At 41.7% G+C, this 25,043-nt stretch overlaps 1 protein-coding gene across 12 annotated transcripts in view; it reads right to left on the reverse strand.

Annotated features, from left to right (window-relative positions):
* The window catches only part of EP400 (E1A binding protein p400), a 110,566-nt gene that overhangs the window by 19,293 nt on the left and 66,230 nt on the right, over nt 1–25,043 (reverse strand). For 6 of the 12 annotated variants that reach the window (XM_060785659.2, XM_060785654.2, XM_060785660.2 and 3 more), the window contains 21 exons: nt 24,321–24,490; nt 19,101–19,297; nt 18,402–18,513; nt 17,981–18,124; nt 17,504–17,665; nt 16,072–16,155; nt 12,852–12,986; nt 12,387–12,431; nt 12,127–12,280; nt 11,469–11,710; nt 9,346–9,519; nt 8,846–8,893; nt 8,426–8,461; nt 5,715–5,851; nt 5,499–5,555; nt 5,198–5,276; nt 2,998–3,189; nt 2,460–2,505; nt 2,263–2,372; nt 1,408–1,612; nt 793–953 (listed from right to left, as the gene is read on the reverse strand). In XM_060785659.2, coding sequence (XP_060641642.2) covers nt 793–953; nt 1,408–1,612; nt 2,263–2,372; nt 2,460–2,505; nt 2,998–3,189; nt 5,198–5,276; nt 5,499–5,555; nt 5,715–5,851; nt 8,426–8,461; nt 8,846–8,893; nt 9,346–9,519; nt 11,469–11,710; nt 12,127–12,280; nt 12,387–12,431; nt 12,852–12,986; nt 16,072–16,155; nt 17,504–17,665; nt 17,981–18,124; nt 18,402–18,513; nt 19,101–19,297; nt 24,321–24,490 — 2,690 coding nt within the window. The remainder of the gene's footprint in view (nt 1–792; nt 954–1,407; nt 1,613–2,262; nt 2,373–2,459; nt 2,506–2,997; nt 3,190–5,197; nt 5,277–5,498; nt 5,556–5,714; nt 5,852–8,425; nt 8,462–8,845; nt 8,894–9,345; nt 9,520–11,468; nt 11,711–12,126; nt 12,281–12,386; nt 12,432–12,851; nt 12,987–16,071; nt 16,156–17,503; nt 17,666–17,980; nt 18,125–18,401; nt 18,514–19,100; nt 19,298–24,320; nt 24,491–25,043) is intronic. The other 6 variants (XM_060785663.2, XM_060785662.2, XM_060785658.2 and 3 more) reach the window with 4 other exon arrangements.

Consider the following 25,043-nt stretch of genomic DNA (forward strand, 5'->3'; position numbering starts at 1 on the left):
TCGTTGATGAAGTTCAGAATACTCTTTGACTGTAGGTGAACTATAAATCCCAGCAACTACAACTCCCAAATGACAAAATCATATTTTTTGAGTGATGGTCACTCCTTGTGTTGTGAGATGTATTGTTGCCAAATTTGGTGTGATTTCCTTCATTGGTTTTTTTTGTTTTTAAGGGACTCATTATGCACAGAGCATTTTTATATAGATTGATTTGTTTAGTTTTTATTATATGTTATGTTTTTAATTATATTTATGATATTGTAAGCATTGAATTTTACCCTGTTAACCGCCTTGAGTCGCCTATGGGCTGAGATAGGCGGTATACAAACACAGCAAATGAATAAATAAATAAATAACACTATACTGTAATATCATTAGTAATATTACATGTAATATATAATTAATATTATTATATTGTATTGTTATTAGTATGTTGTATTACATTATACTATTATTATCAATATTATATGTACATGCAATATATTGTATTATTGGGATAGCACAATATTAGTATTATATAGTACTATATTGTCACAGGAGACAGGGTGGAACTGTCTTCCTGGCTTCCCCTCTTCACTCTGGCCCAAAAGCGGCAGTTGGTGCTGGGGGAGGGGCTCTCAACTGATGACACAGGAGACATGGTGGAACTGTCTTCCTGGCTTCCCCTCTTCACTCTAGTTTACCCCTGATAAGCATTACTAGTGTTGATGTGAACTATATTTCAACAACATAAAGAGGATCACAAGTTCCAGGGCCCAAAGATATATAAGAACCAAGGTGCATCTTTCTTACCTGGGATAATTTGCCTACAGCTTTAATCTGGGCAGGGGCCTGGGCTTGGGCCTGGGCCTGAATTTGGGGGACTTGACCTGCTGCCTGTTGCTGTTGCCTCAGGAGCTGAAAGTGAGCTGGGCTGATTGTCTTCCCTGAAAGTTGTACACCGGCTGGAGCTGCTAGAAATTTTCCGCCAAGAAAAAAAATCAAAATAAAACTCTAGCACTTTTCCAAACATAGATTCAGATGCTTCTTTTCATCCCCCTTTTCTTCCAGTCCTCAAGCCCTTCAGAGTTAGACACAAAGGAGACACAATATCTGTAAACATCTGAAAATGATCAGGACTACAACAGGCATGTAAGGATTGGAGCCAATGAAGAATATTCTCCTGACATAAAGAGGAGAGAAAAGATTTAAAGTCTTTCTCACACAGCCTACTGTAATCTCAATAATTATGAGCCCACTTTTCTTCCATGCACCTCTCCATGCATCTAGAGATAACATCAAAGCATACTTGCTATTTCCATATTTATTTTCCCCCGCTTCCTTCCTCCTTGTCATGCTGCAAGAGATGAAAGTGGCTAAAAAGGTGTCAAATTCAAAATTTAAACTATGTACTTCAAAATCCATTACCTGGTGTGACCTGTGTGACCAAAGATCTAGCTTGGGTCTGGACTGGGGTTAGGTTGGTGGTGACAACAGCTGATGCTGTCACAGATGTTGCAGCTCGAGCCCCTGGAGTAGATGCAATAGTCACCAGTTCTGCAGATGCAGCAGGCACTGTGGCCGCTCTCTGTTGGGTATGGACCACCTGAGCTGCAGCAGTCCCTCCTGATGTCTAGAAGGAGAGGGAAAAATGAAAAATCCATTCAGCTTTCAACCTGAAAGATCCTTCTCAAAATGGTTTGATTCAGACTTCTAGGCAATCCATGGTTTCAGCCAAACCAAACATGAGTAATGTGTTATTGAAGGCTTTCATGGCCAGAATCAGTGGGTTGCTGTGAGTTTTCTGGGTTGTCTGGCCATGTTCCAGAAGCAATATCTCCTGATGTTTCGCCCACATCTATGGCAGACATCCTCAGAGGTTGTGAGGTTTGTTGGAAACTAGGCAAGTGGTTTATATATCTGTGGAATGTCCAGGGTGGGAGAAAGATCTTTCTGTTTGAGGTAAGTGTGAATGTTGACATTGGCTAGCTTGATTAGCATTGAAGGGTCTTGCAGCTTCAAAGCCTGGCTGATTCCTGCCTGGGGGAAATCCTTTGTTGGGAGATCCATTTCAGATTTTCTAAACTGCCTTGCCTTCAGAGAAAGGGGGATCTTTCCTCCTCCTTCCTCTGAGTTAAGCCAGTTTAAAAAACAAACAAACACAAATAGAGCTGTTTGGGGCTGAACCATCCCACCCCTTTCAATAATAATAATCAGAGTTTCAGGTTTCTTTTTTTCCTATCCCAATGTAACATCCACAGTGAAACACATGAAGGCACTCACCGCCAGTGCTCCAGGTATAACAGGTGAAGCCAGGCGTTTGTTGATCGGCTGAAAAGTGGTTGCTGGAACTCCAGCCACGGTGTTCACAATAACATTTCCAGTCACGGTGGCTGAAAACAAAGCCAAGATCACTCTGGGATCCATAACAAAGATCAGCACTCACAGTGCTTTATGGGATCCTGCCAGGGATGCCTTACCTGTCTGTATGCTTGTCCCAGTTGCTGAATTTTTCATTGTGCCAGCCTGGTCAAAAGACAAATTTGTATTAAAGAGAAATGTTTCAAAGTGGCTAGTGCACAGTTTCATGAAGTCATACAATCACAACTGCCTGTAAAATATGGACTCTGTAAAAACTAGAAACACAAGCTTCAAAGGTAAATAGATTTTAACTTTATTCCATTTAAAGGCACAACACACTGATTCATATAGGGCATGTGTAACCAGTCTGTTTACTCTTTATGAAGGATGGCTTCTGTTAATTTAATATGTTGCTGTTCTTATATTGATTCGTTGTTTTTATTGATGAGTGTTGTTTGCCGATTTAATCTGTTTCTGATATGTAATGATTTTGTTTATTGTCTGCATTGTTATTGTGTGTAAGCTGCTTTGAGTCCCTTAGGGGAAATGGTGGCAAGATACAACTGAATTATTATTATTATTATTATTATTATTATTATTGACAAGATGAGGAACAACAGATTAAAATACAGCATATATTCTGTTATTATATCTTACCAGTACCGTAGTGTTTGCCACAGTGGTGACAGCGGTCTGTACCACAGCCTGGGGCTGTTGGACAACTTGAACTTGACCTTGGGGCTGAGACTGGGCTTGCTGAACTGCCACTTGCTGCACTTGCTGCTGGCCTGCCTGCTGTTGCTGCTGTGGCCCTGCTTGTTGTTGGGCCCGCTGCTGTTCAGCCAAAGCCTAGGGAATGAGAGGATGTATCACTTTCTAGACCACACTGCTTATGAGAAGAAGACAACTGATGGCAACAAGGTACACATTCCACAAATGAAATTAATCCAGAAGGGACTGTAATAATCAACTGTTACAATGGATTTTGACAATTTCTGTAACACATAGAATCATAGAGTTGGAAGAGACCTCGTGGGCCATGCAGTCCAAGCCCCTGTCAAGAAGCAGGTAAACCGCACACTTTAAATTCAAAGTGCACCACATTACATTAATTTCTTGCCAACAATGATTGGATTCAATTTCTCTCCAGTTAAGCCAAGGCTTGCGGAGTCAAAGTGCCAGAACTTTTCAATTAGTTTCTTCTATATGGCAGAAGGGTGTAGAACCTGATGGCCCCTGTAGTGTCTTCCAACTCTGTGAGTCTATGATGCTATATTGTATTTTTAAAATGTAATACATTTAACATACTGACCCCTCAACCTCTGAGGATGCCTGCCATAGATGTGGGTGAAACATCAGGAGAGAATGCTTCTGGGACATGGCCATACAGCCCGGAAAACTCACAGCATCCCAGTGATTCTGGCCATGAAAGCCTTCGACAACACATTAATTGTTTCTGGTTTTACTGATGTATGTTTTAACTCATGTGAGCTTTTATGTGAGCTTCGAGGAGGTAAGACATAAAACTATTATTATTATTATTATTTGAAACACAACCAGATGAGTCCACAGCAAACACTCTGCTGGCTGTTGTAGTGGATCACACGTCGGACACTTCCCAAGTGTCTAGGACTATGTGATGTATTGGCGAATAATGCGTGCAGATCCCAGTAAGGTGGCCTTCTGCAGCTGACAGAAGGTAATCTTATCAGCGGCGATTGTGTTTAAGTGCAGGCCAAGGTCTTTAGGCACTGCACCCAGTGTGCAGATCACCACTAGGACCACCTTGACTGGTTTGTGCCAGAGTTTTTGCAGATCAATCTTTAAATCCTCATATCGTGTCAGCTTTTCTAGTTGCTTCTCTTCAATCCTGCCGTCACCTGGGATTGCAACATCGACAATCCATACTTTGTGTTTTAACATGATCATGAGGTCAGGAGTGTTGTGCTCCAAAACTCTGTCCCAGAGTAACTTGACGTGTTCATTCTCTGTAACTTTTTCTGGCTTGTGATCCCACCAGTTCTTTGTCACAAGCAGATGGTATTTGTGGCACAAGTTCCAATGAATCATCTGAGCAACGGTGTTATGCCTCTGCTTGTAGTCTGTCTGCACGATCTTCCTGCAGCAGCTGAGGATCTGATCTATTGTTTCATCTGCTTCCTTGCAGAATCTACATTTGGGATCTGTTGTCAACTTTTCAACTCTGGCTTTGATGGCATTGGTTCTAATGGCTTGTTCTTGGGCTGCCAGAATCAGGCCCTCCGTCTCTTTTTTCAAAGTTCCATTTGTGAGCTACATCCATGTTTTTTCTTTGTCAATTTGGCTCTCAATTTTTCCCAGGAACTGTCTTTGTCTTTTGCACTACTATTTACTACTATTGGCTACCTTCGATGCTGGTTCTTGACTGCCTTTCACATAATCTGCCAGTGCATATTTCTCTTCTTCTACAGTTTGTTTCACTTGCAGAAGCCCTCTGCCTCCTGATTTTCTGAGCAGGTAAAGTCTGTCGACATCACTACGCAGGTGTAATGAGTAGTGGATTGTCATCCAGATCATCCAGCTCTATATTATTATTATTATTATTATTATTATTATTATTATTATTTGAATATGGCAAAGATGAATACTGATACAGTCAGTATGTTAGTATGGATCACCACACCTGCCTGTATTGCTGGAGTCCTGGGGTGTGGCTATGGAGAATCATCATCATCATCATCATCATCATCATCATCATCATCATCATCAGAGTCTACTCTTCAAAATGTATCGCTACACCACTATTCCTGAATCACTTTTGGCCCAGTCATTCAAATCAATTGATCTCTCTCTCAATCTCTTCCTCAAAAGTACATACCTTCTTCTCCTTTGCAATGCGCTCTGCTCGGAGAGAGGCCACTTGAATTGGAGGGAGTGGCTTATCATAATTGATACCACTAGAAAAAAGAAAGAAGAAAAAAGTGACAATCCAGCCTAAAGTTAAGGCCCCACTGGCATCAACTCGAAAAAAAATCAAATACAAACTGGTAATCAACAATGACTGCTTTTCTTTACCTGAATTCTGCCCAATATATTCTTTTGAAAAACAAATTCTCATTTCTTCTCTATTTGAATGTTATTCTGACTTCAGTATCACCTGCCTATGAATAATATCTTACCTTTCAGCAAGTACCGAGGTGTGCTTTGGATTCTTCTGAAAAGGATTCATACCAAGTCTGAAATACAGCCAAAAAGGACATTGTTGTAAAGCAAATGTACACAAAACACAGTTCCGAGAAGAGATAAAAGCCTTTTCCGTGGCAGCCTCACACAGTTCTTAACCCCCAATGTTTTTATTTCACTAGTTTGAACAGGAATCTCCACTACGGACTTACAAGGGTTTGATGGGTGGACTTCTCTTCCCAGCAATCATTTTCATAATTTCAAAATGATTAGTATAGAGCTGGGTATGTGTTGCACCCTCATCTTGGGCATAGAGCTGATTGGTTCGAAGTGGACGACTGTTCTTAGTCTAAATGTGAACAAAACAATAGTTTTATGCATAGTAATTAAAAGCAAAATGACACATCTGTCTGTATGCCTACCTATGTGAGAGTTTCAATACACAAAATTAAGCCCATATATTTAAATATAAGCTACCGTTCTTATGTTTGATAGGCATTGTAAGCCATGAACCTGCATGCTCTGGCTGTAACTTGCATGTCTATCATCTTCTGCTATTCAGAGCTAACCAATGAGTATCAGAACCAATGAATTAATGGTACGCTAGCTCCCATCCAGCATTTGTAAACAAACTGAAGGACATGTGAAAACTTTAACTGTGGTTAGCACTAACAAAGGAGGGGTTTTCAAAAAGTTTCTGCACTTTTATCATTTTATTAGAAACAGTGAGGGTGGAAGTAGTAGTATTTAGTTATGTCTGAGAGTGTCCTGTGACCAGTCTGTCTGGCAAGGCGGCTGGCCTTGCAGTTCAGTACAAGAGTTGCCACGCTTTGGTGAAGATGGCTGCGAAACGTATGAATTGTTTAGTCATATGCTTTTTGTAGGCAGAAGCTGTGCACAAATCCATCTCTGCAGGTGTGCTCAGTATGGGGTAAAGTTCTCTCTCAGAGTTATCTACAAGTGGATTGAAATGTTCGGAAATGGCAGCGCCAATGTGATGGATGCAGAGCATTCTGGACAACCAGCTACAGCCATGAGGGACAAAAAAAGAAAATTGGAACTGATTCGCGAAAACAGAAGACTAACAGTTGAAGAGGTTGCAGGGAAGTCAAATGTGAGGACTGGATCTGCCTTTGCCCTGATCCATGACAGCCTTAAGTTCAATCAATTGTGTGTCAGGTGGGGGGCTAAGCAACTGACAGAGAAGCAAAAGTCCAAGCAAGCAAGCAAATGATGTGAAAGCAGCAGTGCATCAGTGGCTATCAATTATTTTATTTTTGTAGATGGCATTAAAAAGTTGGCACGACACTGGGAAAATGCATTGCAAAGGAAGGAGATTATGTAGAAAAGTGATGCAATTTTGAAATTCTTAATAAATAGAGTTTTAAAAGTTTAAAAAAGTGTGGAAACTTTTTGAAGAACCCACCTATTAATGCTGTGCTATGGTTAGAGATATGAAATGGGCGGGGAGGTTCACATAGGAAACAGGCAGACAGATAAAGGGGTATGGTAGCTTGCTCTCAATCTCATAACTAAGGCTAAGAAAATGGGAACATCAGATCTGCAAAACCATGTGAGTGCCAGTACAGGCCATTTAAATGTGAACATATTAAACTGAAATTTTACACAATCATAAAAACAGGTATCTGAACATTACGAACACTTTCAAAATACTATCCACCTATATCCTTCAAAATGAAACAACTCCTTTTGTTTTCTAAAAGACTCAAACAATTCTGTGTCCTCTTTCCTGGACCTTTGGGCTGCCTTCAAAATTAATGTTATTATTCACTTCCCACCTTCTCACCCATTCCCACAGCAACCCTCTTTCCTTGCTCAGAAGACTCGGCACGATGAGTTGAAGAACACTCCTTGTTACCCTGCTAGTCTGTGGAGTAGGTACAGCTGGGAACATCTGACCGGCCAGTCAAATGGCACCACTGGTGGAATAGTTATGTGCTTCACCATTTCCTATAGTCCATTAGTTACCAATGGAAGAGAAGATACTTCTTCTACCCCAGTAACACTACACATTTACCTATTGAACCTGAAAACTGCATAGACCTAGGACAGAGCAACCAAAGCAATCATCAGCCAAAGGCCACAATACCTTCTGCTTAACTAACCATGCTGTAGTATGAGAGTACATAAGCCATATAACGATAGTTCTATTTATGTATCTATTTTACTTATTTAATATTGTTCCTCCTTGGAAGACTCAGGGAAATTAACATGGGGCTTCCAGTTGCAGACCATTCAGTCACTGAACTGTCGACAATACCACATGACCAGGTGCTCACCATGACAATTCACCAGATGCACAGAAGAGCTCACAACTTAATATTACTTACTTACACTGTCCCTGTCTCCTTAAAAATTGTGATGAAGAATGTAATGTGCATGTGCCATCAAGTCACTTGCCAACTTAGGTGACTCCATGAATTTCATAGGTCTTTCTGGGGCAAGGAATACTTAGAGGTGGCTTTGTCAGCTCTATCCTCTGAAATAGAGCCTACAGCACCTGACCCTGATTAACTTCCAAGATCCGTTGGGATCTAGTGCCTTTAGGGCAGTGGTTCTCAACCTGTAGGTCCCCAGAGGTTTTGGCCTTCAACTCCCAGTAACCCTAACAGCTGGTAAACTGGCTGGGACTTCTGGGAGTTGTAGGCCAAAACACTTGGGAACCCACAGGTTGAGAACCATGGCTTTAGGGTATGCTAATTGGCAAATCCCCTATCCACCCCCAACCTTTTAGCTTAGCAGAAAGTTGACCTTGAGACGAAAAGTATTTTATCCATGTTACCTAACTGACGCATCAAAAGTCTGATTTCCAGAGTCATTTATATTTCTGACTAACACTATTACAACGACAACTATTGTGCAACTATGTTTCTGCAGCTATTAACTGGGGGTGATACATTACCTGATGGGGCGTTGCAGGAATTAATTCATTAAATGTCTGCAAAGCAATCAGATTTCAAAATGAAAAGTAAAAAAGGCTAGTGATAAAATATTTTAAATCAAAAAAGCTACTAATTGTAATAATCATGCGGAATGAGGTGGCATTTCTGGGAGGTGGACAAAACACTTTTGAAAAAAGAACCGAAGCTGACTAATGTGGCTTAGTGTGCGAAATCGCTCTTTAATGCATATCTTTGAGACAAAGGCCGCCTGGTGCCGCAATCTATTGCGTCAATGCGGAATAGATGCAAAGGCTTTAAATGGCCAGTTTAGGGTTCAAATTGGGACTAAAATACATCTCCTACTTCATCTTGTGTCCACCTCTGCTGATGCTTAAGATACCAGACTGTCTGCATTGGAACAACAATTTATAAGTGCACACCTTATAAATGCTTTTTGTCTTCTTCTTAGGGTTCGCTTCATACATAAGCTGTAAAATAAGAAGCAAAGTTTGACTTTCTGTGATGGCATGGGGATAGATTAGTGACATGAATAGAAAGTCTCTATTAGCGCCAGTGTGGTACAGTGGACAGAGGGTGGGGCTTAAGGCCTGGGAGATCAGGGGCCACACCCATGATCAACCAAAAAACAAAAAACAAAAAAGGAGGGGGAAAGCATGCCGGGAGGCCTTGGACAAACTGTCATGTCTCAGTCTCAACTCCCCATCAATAAAATGAGCATAGTAGTGACCTGTCTCACAGGGCCGTTGGGAAAAATCTAAAGCACCCTGACCATTAAAAAAAATAAAATAAAAAAGAGTGCCACATAAAACAATTTAAAAGGCAAAAAAAAAAAAAACCACAAAGATTTTTTTACAGCTAGCTTATGTTGCTGACACCCCAAAGAGTGTGCAAGAAAATGCGTGTTTCGGCTTACACCCACCTTCCCTTCCTCCCTTGGAATGACGACATTTTCATAGCGGTTGCGGCACTGTTTTGGAGAACGATAAACTCGACTGCAGGAGTTCACCACATCGCTGACAAGATCCCAGTTTGGGGTATGAGCCGGAGATACAACAGCAAGGTTGAGCGGGAGCTCTAGCAGCTGTTTAACTGCCTACAAAAGAAAACAACAGACCAAATGAACTCTTGTAGAAGGCAAGTAACATGAGGACAAGACTATGAGAATGAAGGCGTGGAGAGTCTAGACCAGTGCTTCTCTACTAGTGGGTCCTCAGATGTTTTGTCCTTCAACTCCCAGAAATCCTAACAGCTGGTAAACTGGCTGGAATTTCTGGGAGTTGTAGGCCAAAACACCTGAGGACCCACAGGTTGAGGACCACTGGTCTAGACTGTAGTTTTGGAAACCAAAGCCAACTTGTAACAAGCAAGAATGTGTTTCTATAATTACAACGTAACTAGGATTCAGGAACTCTCTTTCTAATGAAGCTAGACTGCCCCCCTCCTTGTTATCCTCCAACAGCAGACTAAAACCTTTCCATTCAGACAGGCTTTTAAAGAAGGAGGTTTTTAAGGGGCTGCTGTGGTCAGGGGCTGCTGTGGTTTTAGCAATATGGAAGAAGGCGAAGGAGAAGACGTCGACGACTAGGGCATGTTTTAATAATAATACATTTTTATTTGTACCCCACCACCACCTCCCTGAATGGATTCGAGGTGGCTAGCAAAGCAAAATACCACACATAAATAACACATAGACCTAAAAACAATAAAACAATGAAATAACAATTGCACACGCCTGCAACTACACAATAAAACATTAAAATTCATATAACGCAGTCATAGCTGTGGATAAAAACAGGTTGTTTTAAATTCACACATCCAGTGCTGAAGCAACGCCAACAGTAAATCATCAGACGGTGCTTCAAAATCTACTTGAGATCAAAGGCTTGTTTGAAGAGCCATGTTTTTAAACTGGATCGAATGGTTTGGAGCAAGGGGGCTAACCTAATATCTCTAGGGAGGGCATTCCAGAGCCGGGGGGGCCACTACTAAGTACGCCCCCTCCCTCGTCCCAACCAACCATACTTGAGACAGTGGTGGTTTGGAGCAAGGGGGCTAACCTAATATCTCTAGGGAGGGCATTCCAGAGCCAGGGGGGGCCACTACTAAGTACGCCCCCTCCCTCGTCCCAACCAACCATACTTGAGACAGTGGTGGGACTAAGAGAAGGGCCTCCCTGAAAGATCTCATTGCTTACGTTGGCTCATAGGAGATGCGGTCTCGAAAATAGTTTGGACCCGAAGCATATAAGGCTTTATAGGTAATAACTTGCACTTTGAGTTGGGCAAGGAAACTAGTCGGAAGCCAGTGGAGCTGCTTTACTAGGGGAGTATTATGCTCCTTGAAGTTAGTCCCAGTTAGCAACCTGGCTGCTGATCTTTGAATTAGCAGCTGCTTACAAGCCATCTTCAGAGGCAGCTCCATGTAGAGTACAGTAGTCCATTCTGGACGTAACTAAAGTGTGGACCACCATGGCCAAGTCAGGCTTTTCGCGGTATGGTCACAGCTGACGCATCAGCTTGTTGGCCCTCATCCAGTCCATCACAGTGGCCAGACACTGGTCCAGGATCCAGTTCATTCCTTAGAATGAAATGGAAAATAGTAGAGTTGTGTGTCATCTGCATAGAGATGGCACCCAACTCCAAAGCTCTGGTTGACCTCACCCAGCTGTTTCATGTAATGCTGAAAAGCATGGGGACACAATAGAGCCTTGTAGGATGCCACAGGTCAATGGCCAGGGGTCTGCACAGGTGTCCCCTAGCATCACCATCTGGGTACAATCCTCCAGGAAGGAGAGGAGTCACTGCAGCACAGTGCCCCCAATACCCATTCCAGAAAGCTGACCCAGGATACCATGGTCGATGGTATCAAAAGTTGCTGAGATGTCCAGGAGAACAGCAGGGGCACACTCCCCCGTCTAAACTCTCTCCGGAGGTCATCCACCATGTTTTGTCCTCGTTGGCAACCAATTAGGAGAAAATACACGGTTTTGTCTTTAAAGTATGATATGAGCTATTAAATTGAACACTGCAGGAACCACCTCACCTGAAGGAGGGCCCAGTCCTCGCTGATGAGCCATTCAGGATTGTCCTGGCCTACTTCAGCAGCTGGCTTTACAAGTGTGGGCAATGGCTTTGCAAACTGTGTCTGCTGCTTCAGCAGAATGTTCTTCTTCTGCTCTTTGCCCTCCCGTCGCATTTTGAGCATCCCTGGAGTGGCTCGATCAAAAAGTGATCGGGGAGGAATGACCGTCTCTCCATGTCGTTGCTTTTTCTTCCTTCCTGCAGCTGGAAGAGAGTTACTATGCTCAGTGTGCAAGTCAGAAAAATGGGTCAAACACATGAGACTCAAATTGCGTAAGGTGCAAAGGGCCTCTAACATTCAAAGCTGTGGTCTTCTATGAGTGTGCATCATGTCTCATGTAGGTTGATGCTGTATTACCATTTGTATCAGCCCTAGCCAGTATAACCATGAGGAATGCTTGGAATTGAAGTCCATATTAGTGACAATTATCTTAACACACATTGTTAAAACAAAGAGTTGTCACTCACAACAGCTATTGGGGACAGTAATATTCTCAATTTTGCCTTGAAAATCCTACTTTTACCATGAAAAACTACAATAACTGCCTGCCTTTATTTTTCAACCAGAAAGAAAAAAGTAGGATGCTTTCTTTACATCTAAAATAAAATCAAACATTTACCAGATGGGTCGGTTTTGTGCCGTTTCCGTTCCTTCCTGACATACACAGGGGGCAGTTTGGATTCTGGGATCGGGCTGGTCTCATACATCAGGCACATGACAGAGTCAATATAAATGTCATTGTCATCCTGAGGTGGGGTTGGGGGAGTCCAGAGCTGCACAAAAGATTAGAACAGAATTAGCCCAGCTTGCTACCATGTAATTTCTGTTCTGACACCTGCAATTTCATACAAGTTATACAAGCTAAACAGAAGGAATTACCGGCATAATTTCAGTTTGTCCATCTGGACCTTCATAAATATATTCCTGTAGGGAGAAAAAGGAAACTTATTTTGAGTCTGATGACAATTAGCGAATAACAGCTAGCATCACCCGCATTAAATGAAAATGCAAGATAGTGAAGGCTGAGAGAAATAGTGCCCCTGAGGAACAAGAGGGAGAAGTCAAGGGAAAGTAAATATCTCAAGCAAATTGTGTGTTTATTTTCCAAGCCAAAAAGTTTCAAAAAATATACACCACCCAATGGGAACTGAGAATCTTGGGAGTCACAAAATGCTGAACATGACTCAGAACACAAAAACTGAAAACATGGGCTGGGGATGGGGCAAGGCAAGCTAGCTACCCTCATGTTAGAGGTAAAGATACAGGGTGAAACATTACTGTGAGTCCCACTTTAAACACTGCTAAGAGCAGCAGAAATGACACAAAAACATGCAGGCAAATTACTTTGTTGTAGGCATCTTCCCGAGTATAGGTGAGGAGCTCCTCCTCCTCCCCATCCCAAAGCATGTTATCCTTTTGCGCTTTCAGCTGCTTTAGATGATGAGTCTCCCACATCTTTTTAGCAGTTCTCACTTCGACCTAGATATCCCCCCAAGAAAAGATGCACATATTAGAATTGGATGGTATTGCAAGCGCATTCTACATTGCATGTGGGAATACACAACCAAATTACTCCTGATGTCCATTCACTCTTTGTTAAATGTTCTTCAAAGAAGGAGAGTGCAACATCTCTCAAGGCAATTCACTCAGCTGAACAGTTCTCACAATGGAGTAACTCTTCCTAATCTTTAGGTCAATTTTCTCTTTTTATGTTTTTATGCCACTAGTTCTTGTTCTATTCTCTGGAATGGCAGAAACCAACCCCTACACTTTCATTATGATATCCAATCAGGTATTTAAAGAAGCCTACCATGTCAGCTCTCAAGTCTTCTCTTCTAAGCTAAACATACCCAGCTCCATAAGTCATTCCTCATAAGGCTTGGTTTCAAAACCTTTCATCATTTTTGGTTGTCCTTCTTTGGACATGTTACAACTGGTCAATATCACTGTGGTGCCCTGAACTCAACACAGTATTCTAGGTGAGGTCTGACCAAAGCAGAATAAAGTGTCACTACTCCTTCCCCCAATCTGGGCATAATATTCCTGATTATGAACCATAGAATTGCACTGGCTTCTTTAGCCACTACATCACATTGTTGACTCATGTTTAGCTTGAGGTCTACTAAAACTCTGAGATCCTTTTCCCATGGACTGCTTTCAAATCAGGTGTCACCCATCCTATATTTGTGCATGCCTTTTCCTATCTACGCATAGTGCATCACATGTATCCCTACTGAAATTCATTTTGTTAGATTTGGTCCAGCTCTCCAATTTCTCAAGGTCATTTTGGATTCTTATCTTGTCTCTGGTGGTATTCGCTATTTCCCTTAATTTAGTGCTATCTGCAGATTTCATAAGCGCGCCTTCTAGTCCATCTTGTAAGTCAAAAGAATCAACCATCACCAAAACTGTGTAAAGATACTATACCTAGCACTTTTTAAGGCTGGAGAATCACAATTGCTTTTAATTTTCATGTAATGCTTTTAATTTTCCAAGGATTTTTTGTACACTGCTAGAAGTTTCCTACCCATCTTCAGGAAATTCAGATAAGCTTGGCTTTTATATATATTTATATTTGTATGAATGTGTTTCTGGAAAACATCCTGAGTGAATATTTAAGCCAAAGGTGAAGTAAATGTGTAGTCTGCAAGACATCGATGGACTACAACTTGCATGTGGTTGTGGCTGATTGCATTTGGAGCCTATTATCAAATAGAAGGGCCCAAAGTTTTTCACCCATGGATGAAATAATTTAATTAGCTACACCAATTCAGTCTTTAGCGTTGTCCCAAAACACCTGAGGTAGTGAATTTTCAAGCTCTGCCAATGTCCATGCTAGGCTATTGTTGATGATTAATGTGTAAAACTTAATGATAACATTTGGGCCAACTCCCGTACCATCATAAGGAGTTGTCCATAGGTCTCCGGTTTTGATCTGGTAACCTCAGGGCCTGCTATGATCCTGATCTTGGCCAAAATATGCAATCTACCTCAAGCATTTCCGTATAAATAGCGATGCATTCGGATATTTTTTTAAAACTTGGAAGTAAATAGCTGACCAAGTTTTAAATGTACTGTATATACTTGTGCATAAGCTGAGTTTTTCAGCCCTTTTTAAAGGCTGAAAAATCCCCCCTCAGCTTATACTCAAGGCAAAGTTATTTATTATTTTACTCCGTTATTATTCTTATTTTATTACATTTTTTATTTTATTCTATTTATTATTATTTCATTTACATTATTTTGCTCTATTATTATTATATTACATTTATTATTTTACTCTATTATTGTTATTACATTTATTATTTTACTCTATTATTATTGGAAGGATACATAAGCACATTTACACTGAAGGTTAGAATAATGGTTTAATCAGAATTGGACAGTCTTATCTTAAATTACAGTTTTATGTAAATATTTAAAAACATTTAAATTACTGATGCCTCCATTAATGTAATTTTATTGGTATCTAAATTCTTATTTTGAAATTTACCAGTAGCTACTGCATTTTCCATCTTCAGCTTATACACGAGTCAATACGTTTTCCCAGTTTTTTGCGGTAAAATTTGGTGCCTCGGCTTATATTCAGGCCGGCTTATACTTGAGTATATACGGTAATTACAGGCAATCCCCCAAGTAGATTCTATAGGTTTGTACGTAAGCTGAATTTGAATGTAAGTTAAAACAGGCACATTTTAAAGTGTAACTTCAGCCCACTAATATGCGTATTTGTGTGTGTTGTGGATAGCATAGGGAAGGGTGAACACCCCTGTGGTGTTTGTTTTGCTGCCTATGCTCCTGTTCAAAACATTTCACCTCACTTTCTGCCTCTGTAACAATTGGACTTTGACACTTTCCCCCTCATAATAACTCTTCCATGAGTGATTTTCCCTTCTCAGGAATAGATTCCCTCTCACTTTCTGTCATCTCATTCTGTTTATAACTAGGAGATATAAGTTGGATATTTGCCTGTAGTTAATTTTTCAATAACTTCACATTATTGATTCTATATACATTGCATGACAGTTCACTGTGTGTGGATTTCTCTCCTTACCAGAGTACCATAATTTTGAACAACAGGTATGAAATGCAATGCAGTGCCTGTGTAGGTAAAGCACCCCTCATACTGCAAAAGCAGTAGACTATTCAAAAATGAGAAGCCATGGCACATTAGACTTTATTACAATTCAAAGAATTATAGTAGGATGACTTCCAAGTTAGTAATTTACTTCCTGACTGTATTTTGCTTTTAGGAAGCTACTCACTATAGATTCTAATTAAAATACATTGGTGATTATTTTATCATATCATAACCTATGATAGATTTGTTTTCACAATATTTTTTTACAGTGATTGATATCCCCTTTCTCATTTTGTCTCCCCCTCCCATCCCTCATCACAATGAAAACTGTCTGGTCCATTGATAAAAAAAATCTAGGCTTATTTTTTAATCCTTTGTCTATTCACTTCTTACAGGAAGTAAATTGTATGCTACCATATCAAAATCCAGGAGAGTTTTATCACTCTCCTCCAACTGCATTCTCTCTTAGGACACACACAGTACCTCATTTGCTTTGAGTTCACTCTCATCGGTAGAAACATGAAATAACTCCAAGTAATTCAAGGCATACTTTTCAATTGGGGTAAGCTGAAAGTAAATATAGAGAAGTCATTATCTAACAAAGAAGTTATTAGAAATTTCACCAGAATTTACTAAATCTTAAATTAAAAAGCTTTTGACTAGGGTATTCAATGTAGCATGGGCAAAAGTAGGTCAACAAAGCATTTTTCAGGTCCATTCTGTCAACAACAATGCTTAACATTTTAGGTACTTTATAATTAGTAATAGTACTAATAATGTGCAGTCAAAGGTTTTCATGATCGAAATCACTGGGTTGCTGTGAGTTTCCTGGGGCTGTATGGCATTCTCTCCTGATGTTTCGCCCACATCTATGGCAGGCATCCTCAGAGAAAGAACTCTTGCATGTTTGTGGCAAGTGCGAATGTTGCAATAGATGACATTGAATAGAATTGAAGAGCCTTGCAGCTTCAAAGCCTGGCTGCTTCCTGCCTTGGGAAATCCGTTGTTGGGAGGTATTAGCTGGCCCTGATTGTTTCTTGTCTGGGTCAGCTAATACCTCCCAACAAAGGTATCTGTAGACACAAAGGTATACAGACCCACTAAGAAAATCCAACAAATGCTACGTTCTGCAAAGGGCAAGAGGGATCCTCTCACCTCTGCAGGAGTCTACCGTATACCATGCCACTGTGGACAAGTCTACATAGGGGGCCCCAAACGCAGCAGCAATGCCCAAACACAAATCAAGGAACATGAAAGGCACTGCAGTCGGATTCAACCAGAGAAGCCAGCCATAGCAGAGCACCTGATGAACCAATCTGGACACAGAGTATTATTTGAGAACACAAAAATGCTGCACCACTCTAACAACCACCATGTCAGACTACACAGAGAAGCCATTGAAATCCACAAGCATGTGGACAATTTCAACAGAAAGGAAGAAACCATGAAAACGAACACAATCTAGCTACCAGTATTAAAAAAAACTCTAAGATCAAAACAGCAAATAAAGATCAATATTTGGAAAACTGGGGAATTCCTGACAGGAAACAATCAGAGCCAGCTAACACCACCCAACAAAGGATCCCCCAGGCAGGAAGCAACCAGGCTCTGAAGCTGCAAAGTCATTGAATGCTAATCAAGCTGGCCAATGTCAACATTCACACTTGCCTCCAACAGACAAGAGTTCTTTCTCCCACCTGGGACATTCCACGGGTATTTAAACCCAACTTGCCTAGTTTCCAACAGACTTCACAACCTCTGAGGATGCCTGCCATAGATGTGGGCGAAACGTCAGGAGAGAATGCCTCTGGAACATGGTCATACAGCCCGGAAAACTCACAGCAACCCAGTACTAATAATACTATTTAGTCAAAGGCTCTCTTCAACTGTTAATGGAAAGCAACCTAAGTTATACCTGATCAACGACAGCAACCAACTCCTGCAGCTGAGAAGGCTCATCCAAATACTGGGACTTGTCAAGTTCCAAAATGAAAGGCTCCAGTGTCAATTCAGTTTCAGTATCCATCACACGTGTATTCAACTCCTCTTCCTCCTCACGTTCGATACTTTTGAGAGCCTTCAAAGACACAAGGTTTTGTTTTTTTCAGAAACAGCTGTGCATCTAACCTGTTTTGTTTTTGTTTTTTAAATATTCTTTGCCAAGACAACCTAGGCTCTTGGATCTGGGGGCAAAGTCTCTTCTGCATCATCAATCATATAGACAATGAAAAGGAGCATTGTATTACACAAATGAATACTTTACAAATATGTATAGAACAAAACAATTCAAAAACGTTAAAAGGCAGGACACACAACCACAAGCAGCACTAATTTCCATGTAATTATATTTTGCCATTCTATAATTTCTATTCAAAGCATCATGCTTATTTACCTCTATAAAAGGCCTTGCTACTTTGGGAGAAATGGTTTCTGCTGGAGATGGTTCTTGTGAGAGCATCACAAACTCTTCTGCTTTCACTCGGAAGCCAGAGTCCTCCATTGGAGAATGAACCTCAAAGAGTTCCTGGATCGTTTGCTAGTTAAAGTGAAGAGGGGAAATGATTGTTATTGTTGTTTTCCCAAGACTAATACATCTCATACACAGTTCTTAGGGAAGAAAACAGAAGGAATCATCCTGTTTAAGAAAACTTTCCATTTTGAAGCCAATTCAAAGTTCTTCAGCTCTCTTCCAACTATGATTCTAGGTGAATCTCTAGACTACATCAAAAGGCTCAGAAGTCTATGCTCGGAAAGACCTAACACAAAAAGGTATGGAAAGTTTTCAAGCAAGCAGAACAAAAGAATGACTATACCTGTGTCAAAAAAGCCAAAGAATAATCATTTCCCTGAGCTGCTACTTCGCGGATGAGATCCTTGGTGCCATTTTTTAAAAGCTTCTCTTCTACCGAATTCCCACTGACTAGCCTAGAGAAGAAGAAGAAAATAAAAACCAGAAATATCAGCAAAATCCTTGAAAAAGAACATAAGAACAGCATGTCAACCTTGACTAAGCCAATTTTTACTGAACGTCCAAGGAGAGGGGAGGAAATTCTGCTGGAAGTATGAAGTTCCGGCTAAAATGAAACTGACTGTTCAAGGATATAATCGTTTTATCAGATGATACAGTAAATCTTAGAACACAACAATAGAAAGCTTCTTTTACATTCCCAGCTATGAGCTACAAAACAAAAACGGAAGGCTACCTCCTTGCTGAGAGGATCTACATTTTACAGAACTCTGATGTGTGTATGTGTACATATGTACACAATATATGTTTTAAAAGTAGAACCTTAGCTGTTGTGCATGGTTGCTTCCACCTGGGCCACCAAAGCAGCAGAATGAGATGGCAAATGTCTTGTGGAGTTCTTAACCGTGGGTAGCAAAACAAAGAAACAAGAGGTAGAGACCTCACATATTTTGACATCAAGAAAGAAATAAAAAGGCTGACAGCTCTGTCTCTGTGCCCATGTGTCTGTCTTCTATTTCCAAAACAACTAGTTTGCAGGCATCACCTGTAGATGTGAATGTCCTTACACCTGCCAATCCTGTCACACCATTCCTGGGCCTTTGCATCCATCACAGGATTTAAATCATTGTCATAAAACACAACAGTGTCGGCCTCAACAAGATTGACACCTGTGGAGCGACTGTGTGAAGAAAGGATTGCACAGAAGATGCGCTTGTCTCTGTTGAACATTTTCATCGACTCCTTGACCAGAAAACAGAATAAGAGAGTAGACAAGAGAAAGAAAATTGTCAAGTGAAACCAGCACAGACTACAAGGTGTTAGCATTACTGATGAGTCGCCAAAGATTATGCATGATAATCATTCTGAAAACCAATGTCCTCTATAGGAGTCGTTTACTTACCTTGTAAACAACAACATGAAAGCTACGAACCTGGATTTTTATGTTTTGCAACTTTGTATTGACATGCTGGCCATGGAGGGAAGTCCCTTCCTCAATGGCCAATGTGGAAATCAAACAGAATAGTGGAGAATTAGCAGACCAACTTATCTTTACTCTGACAGACTAAACTTTATCAAGTTTGGCAGATATAGGTACCTGTTGGGGACTCCAGGAGATTTGGGGGACCCAATACCCAGCTGCACACCTCCCACAAAGAGCTGCTGGAGGCATGGGGAGACTTTTTGTCACTTCTGTTTCACTTGCTTGTTTTAAGTTTTCTCCCAGGACTAAAATGGGCCAGAAGACCATAAAAATGTCACAAATCCCCCCCCCCCCCCCCCACACACACACACACATTGCTTAGAAGCTCATTGGAAGACCACATCACCCTGATGGTTGCCTTCAAAGGGCCATTGAATCCATGGACAAATAATACATGGATACAGAGGACAAAATATTTTTTACATAGTGCTCATTGCTCTTTAGTTTTTAGCCAGTTTGGGTTCCCGGATGTTACAGAACGACAAGTCTCATTACTTTTGATTATGTGACAGATGGATTGGGGATGATGGGGATGATAGCCCTTGTGGCTCTGAGGTTGGGGAAAGATTTAAAGGATATTTTAAAGCTAGACCTCCAATTCCCAAGCTTTGTATCGAAATTGAAACACCATCTTTCTGAGTAAACAGCCTTCCAGATGTTAATGAGCCCCCTTGGGGAGATAGGGTGGAATATAAAGTTATTATTATTATTTATTTATTTATTTATTAACTCGTATCAGCTCAAGTCATGAGGTCTTTTGGTGAGGAATACAAGAGTTGTAGTCCAGCATCTGGAGGGCCACATGAAATGACATGGCAGATTAGATTTGGCCCGCCAGGCCTTGAGTTTGATACATGTGGTCTAGAAAGAGCTTGAGACAACTTTGTGCCAAAACACTTTTGAAAGAAACTGAAAACTGTTTTGCACCTGGGAAGCCATAAAATGAGCCCTGAGCCACTGCATGTGATACATATGCTTCATTTTGTGCACCAAGAATAATGGTAACAGGGCCAGTTCTTAAAATACATTATGCTTAAATTATTTTTAAACTGACTGTATTTTAATCTTTCATACTGATACAAATTGCAGGAAAAACCTAAACATTAGGAATAACTTCCTTTTGGTAAGAACTGTTCAAGACAAAAAAACAGATAGTGTTGCAGTTGTGCAAGAAAAACTCCTCTGTGTTGGGAAGGTGAAACGAGTGTCTGTTCCTCTCTGCAATTTCATTGTAGGTTTTTTTTAAAGTGTTTAAGAACTGTTCAACAGTGGAATATGCATCATAGAATCATAGAATCCTAGAGTTGGAAGAGACGTCGTAGGCCATCCAGTCCAACCCCATTCTGCCAAGAAGCAGAAAAATCGCATTCAAAGCACCCCCGACAAATGGCCATCCAGCCTCTGTTTAAAAGCCTCAAAAGAACGAGCCTCCACCACACTTCAGGGCAAAGAGTTCTACTGAGGAACAGCTTTCTCTCAGTTAGGAAGTTCTTCCTCATGTTCAGGTGGAATCTCCTTTCCTGTAGTTTGAAGCCACGGCAGTCTCTGAGAATGTAACACGAGCACCTTCTTGTCCAATTTTGATGGATTCGTTTCAATCTGTTCAACTCGAGGATGTCGACAGGATTCTTGGGGAGGCGAGGCCAACCACATGCATCCTAGACCCCTGCCCATCCTGGCTGGTAAAGGAAGCCAGAGGGGGTTTGGCAGAGTGGGTAAAGGTGGTGGTTAATGACTCCCTTTGGGAAGGCATCATTCCAGCCAGCTTAAAACAAGCTGTTATAAAACCGCTGTTGAAAAAACCATCACTGGACCCCACTCAATTCGACAACTATTGGCCAGTTTCCAATCTCCCCTATTTGGGCAAAGTCCTGGAACGTGTGGTAGCCTCGCAACTCCAGGAGTTCCTGGTAGACACAGATTATCTAGATCCTGCGCAGTCTGGTTTTAGGCCAGGGCATGGTACCTTGGTCACCTTAGTGGATGATCTTCGCTGGAACTGGACAGGGGGTGTGTGTCCCTGTTGGTTCTGCTGGACCTCTCTTCGGCCTTCAATACCGTCGATCACGGTATCCTTCTGGGACGTCTCGCGGGAATGGGCCTTGGGGGTACTGCCTTGCAGTGGCTCCAGTCCTTTCTCGAGGGGCGCCCCCAGAAGGTGTTATTAGGGGACACCTGCTCGACTCCGCGGTCGTTGTACTGTGGGGTCCCGCAGGGTTCAGTACTGTCCCCTATGTTGTTCAACATATACATGAAGCCGTTGGGAGAAATCATCCAGAGTTTCGGGGTACGGTGTCACCTGTACGCAGATGATGTCCAACTCTGTCACTCCTTTCCACCTGCTACTAAGGAGGCTGTTGAAGTCCTGAACCGGTGCTTGGCCGCTGTAACGGACTGGATGAGGGACAACAGATTGAAACTAAATCAAGACAAGACAGAGGTACTCCTGGTCAGTCGAAAGGCCGAACAAGGCATAGGGTTACAGCCTGTGCTTGACGGGGTTACACTCCCCCTGAAGGCGCAGGTTCGCAGTTTGGGAGTGACCCTGGACTCATCGCTGAGCCTGGAACCCCAGGTCTCGGCGGTGGTCAGGGGAGCTTTTGCACAATTAAAACTTGTGCGCCAACTGCACCCGTACCTTGGGAAGTCTGACTTGGCCACGGTAGTCCACACTCTGGTTACATCCCGTTTAGACTACTGCAAGGCTTTCTACGTGGGGTTGCCTCTGAAGACTGCCCGGAAGCTTCAATCAGTCCAACGTGCGGCAGCCAGATTGCTAACAGGGGCGGGGTACAGAGACCATACGACCCCTCTGTTACGCCAGCTCCACTGGCTGCCGATCAGCTTCCGGGCACAATTCAAAGTGCTGGTTTTGACCTATAAAGCCCTAAACGGCTCTGGCCCAGTTTACCTGTCCGAACAGATTCTCCCCTATGAACCATCAAGGCTATTAAGATCTTCTGGGGAGGGGGCTGCTCTCGGTCCCACCACCCTCACAATCACGGTTGGTGGGGACGAGAGACAGGGCCTTCTCGGTGGTGGCTCCCCGGCTTTGGAACTCCCTCCCACTAGAGGTTAGATCTGCCCCCTCCCTCCTGACGTTCAGGAAATCACTAAAAACCTGGCTCTGGAATGTGGCATTCGGGGACTGAACCTAGAACCTTCCCTGTGATGAATTATGATGAACTGTGACTATGAGAATGACTATGACTTTGACTGGATTGACGATTTGGCGTAGGAAACTGTAATGATGTAATGATGATGTTTTTAATTGTACTGTGTTGTACTATTTTAATATGTAATGATTTGTACCTGTTGTTCTTTTATATGATTGTACTTTATATATGCTGTAAACCGACCTGAGTCCCTCGTCGAGGTTGAGAAGGCCGGTATAGAAAACCTCTAAATAAATAAATAAATAAATAAATTGTTCCACATCCCATTCTACAGGGCAGCAGAAAACAAGCCTGCTCCCTCCTCCCTATCACTTTCTCTCCCTCACATCTTGATCCATGGCCCTCATCATGTCTCCTCTCAGCCTTCTGTTCTGCAGGCTAAACATGCCCAGCTCTTTAAGCCGCTCCTCATAGGACTTGTTCTTCAAACCCTTGATAATTTTAGTCACCCTCCTCTGGACACATTCCAGCTTGTGAACATCTCCCTTCAATTGTGGTGCCCAGAATTGGACACAGTGTGATTCCAGGTGTGGTCCGAGCAAGGCAGAATAGAGGGGTAGCATGACTTCCCTGGATCTAGGCATTAGACTCCTATTTATGCAGGCCAAAATCCCATTGGCTTTTTAAGCTGCTGCATCACATTGTTGGCTCATGTTCACCTTCCTGTCCACGAGGATGTGAAGATCTTTTTCACACATGCTGCTGCTGAATCAGGCATCCCCCATTCTGTATCTTTGCATATCATTTTTTTCTGCCTAAGTGGAGTATCTTGCACTTGTCCCTGTTGAACATCATTTTTAGTTGTTAGCATCCTTGGGTATCTTCTTCTCTGAAGGTTTTTAAGCAGAAGCTGGATGGCCTTCAGTTGAGGATGATTTGATAGTGTTTTTTCTGCATGGCAGGAGGTTGGACTGGATGGCTCTTGTGGCCTCTTCCAACCCCAGGATTCTGTGACCTCTATTTATCAGTTTAATAAAGAAAGGTTGGTTAAGCAGGAGGATAAAAATTGATGGAGGAATGAGGAGCTCCCACAGACAAAAACTGAAAAGGAACATGAGCTCCTGCTGATTGGGTTTAGCACATGGAGAAACCAAGCAGAGCTGGGTTGCTCCTCATGCCATCCTGAGAATGGCTTTCAATCTGTAAGGAATGCTAATACAGCATTTTTTTCCATTTTTCAAAAAAGTTTTCTTTTTAAAAAGAATGCCCCCATGGCTACAAACGTTCTAATACATTCTAATACGTTCTAAAACGTTCTAATACATTCTGAAAAGCAACCAAGTGAAAAGCACATTTCACTGATCTCTAAAAACCGTAGTTAAAACACATACAAGGTTTTTCAATTAATGTTTCCAAAGATGGTTTGAACAATTGAAAGCAGATCGATAAAACATGAACAGTCCAATCAATCAATAAAAAACAAGAGTACTGTTAGGGATAAGCAAAAACTAAAGTACTTCTTCAAATTGGAATTCATTACTGCAAGATCACCAACTCACATGGCTGTAAAAGTGAACTGGGTCAATATTCTCCTATATCAGAGGTACCAGACCTCTGTCCAGGATGCCTCTGTATAGCAGTTGCTGGGGAAAGTGGTTGAGTTTACCTGGCGCTCTTCTTGATTCGCACATTCATCAATCCTGACATACGTGAGGAAATGGAAATTCAGAAAATGCTCCAAGATGTCCAACATGAGAATCATCTGAGACAGTATCAGCACCCGGCGTCCTTCTGACTTCAGCTTCTGAAGCAAGACTGCCAGGGCCTCCAATTTTCCTACATGTCAGAAAAAGTAGAGCGTTAAAGGGCACATTCATCCAGTTTCTGGGTTATTTAAGATTCAGCCATTAAAAAATATATTTATTTATTATTTATTTACCTTATTTATACCCCGCCTTTCTCTATCCCGGAGGGCGACTCAAGGCGGCTTACAAATGGCACCTAGACAGTGCCTTAAAACATTTAAAAAATCATCTAGAAATAGTCTGGGTTAAAATTATAACATAATAAGAAAAAATATAAGTTGCTTACCTGTAACTTTGTTTTTTCAAGTGGTCATCTGTGAAATCCGCACATATGGTAGTAATTCTTGCGCATGAATAGCAGCTCGGACCCTATAACAAGCTCTCTATACCTTTAAGGCTATGTTCCTCTGCCATGCAGTGGCAGATTCGCTGGGGCATGACACTCAGCAGGGAGGCAGGGTGGAGATGTGTGGATTTCACAGATGACCTCTCGAAGAAACAAGGTGATAGGTAAGCAACCTATATTTCTACCTCGTGGTCTCTGTGAAATTGCACATATGGTAGACTGACAAACTACATACCCT

Source organism: Anolis sagrei, chromosome X (genome assembly GCF_037176765.1).
Source record: "Anolis sagrei isolate rAnoSag1 chromosome X, rAnoSag1.mat, whole genome shotgun sequence".
Taxonomy (NCBI): domain Eukaryota; kingdom Metazoa; phylum Chordata; class Lepidosauria; order Squamata; family Dactyloidae; genus Anolis; species Anolis sagrei.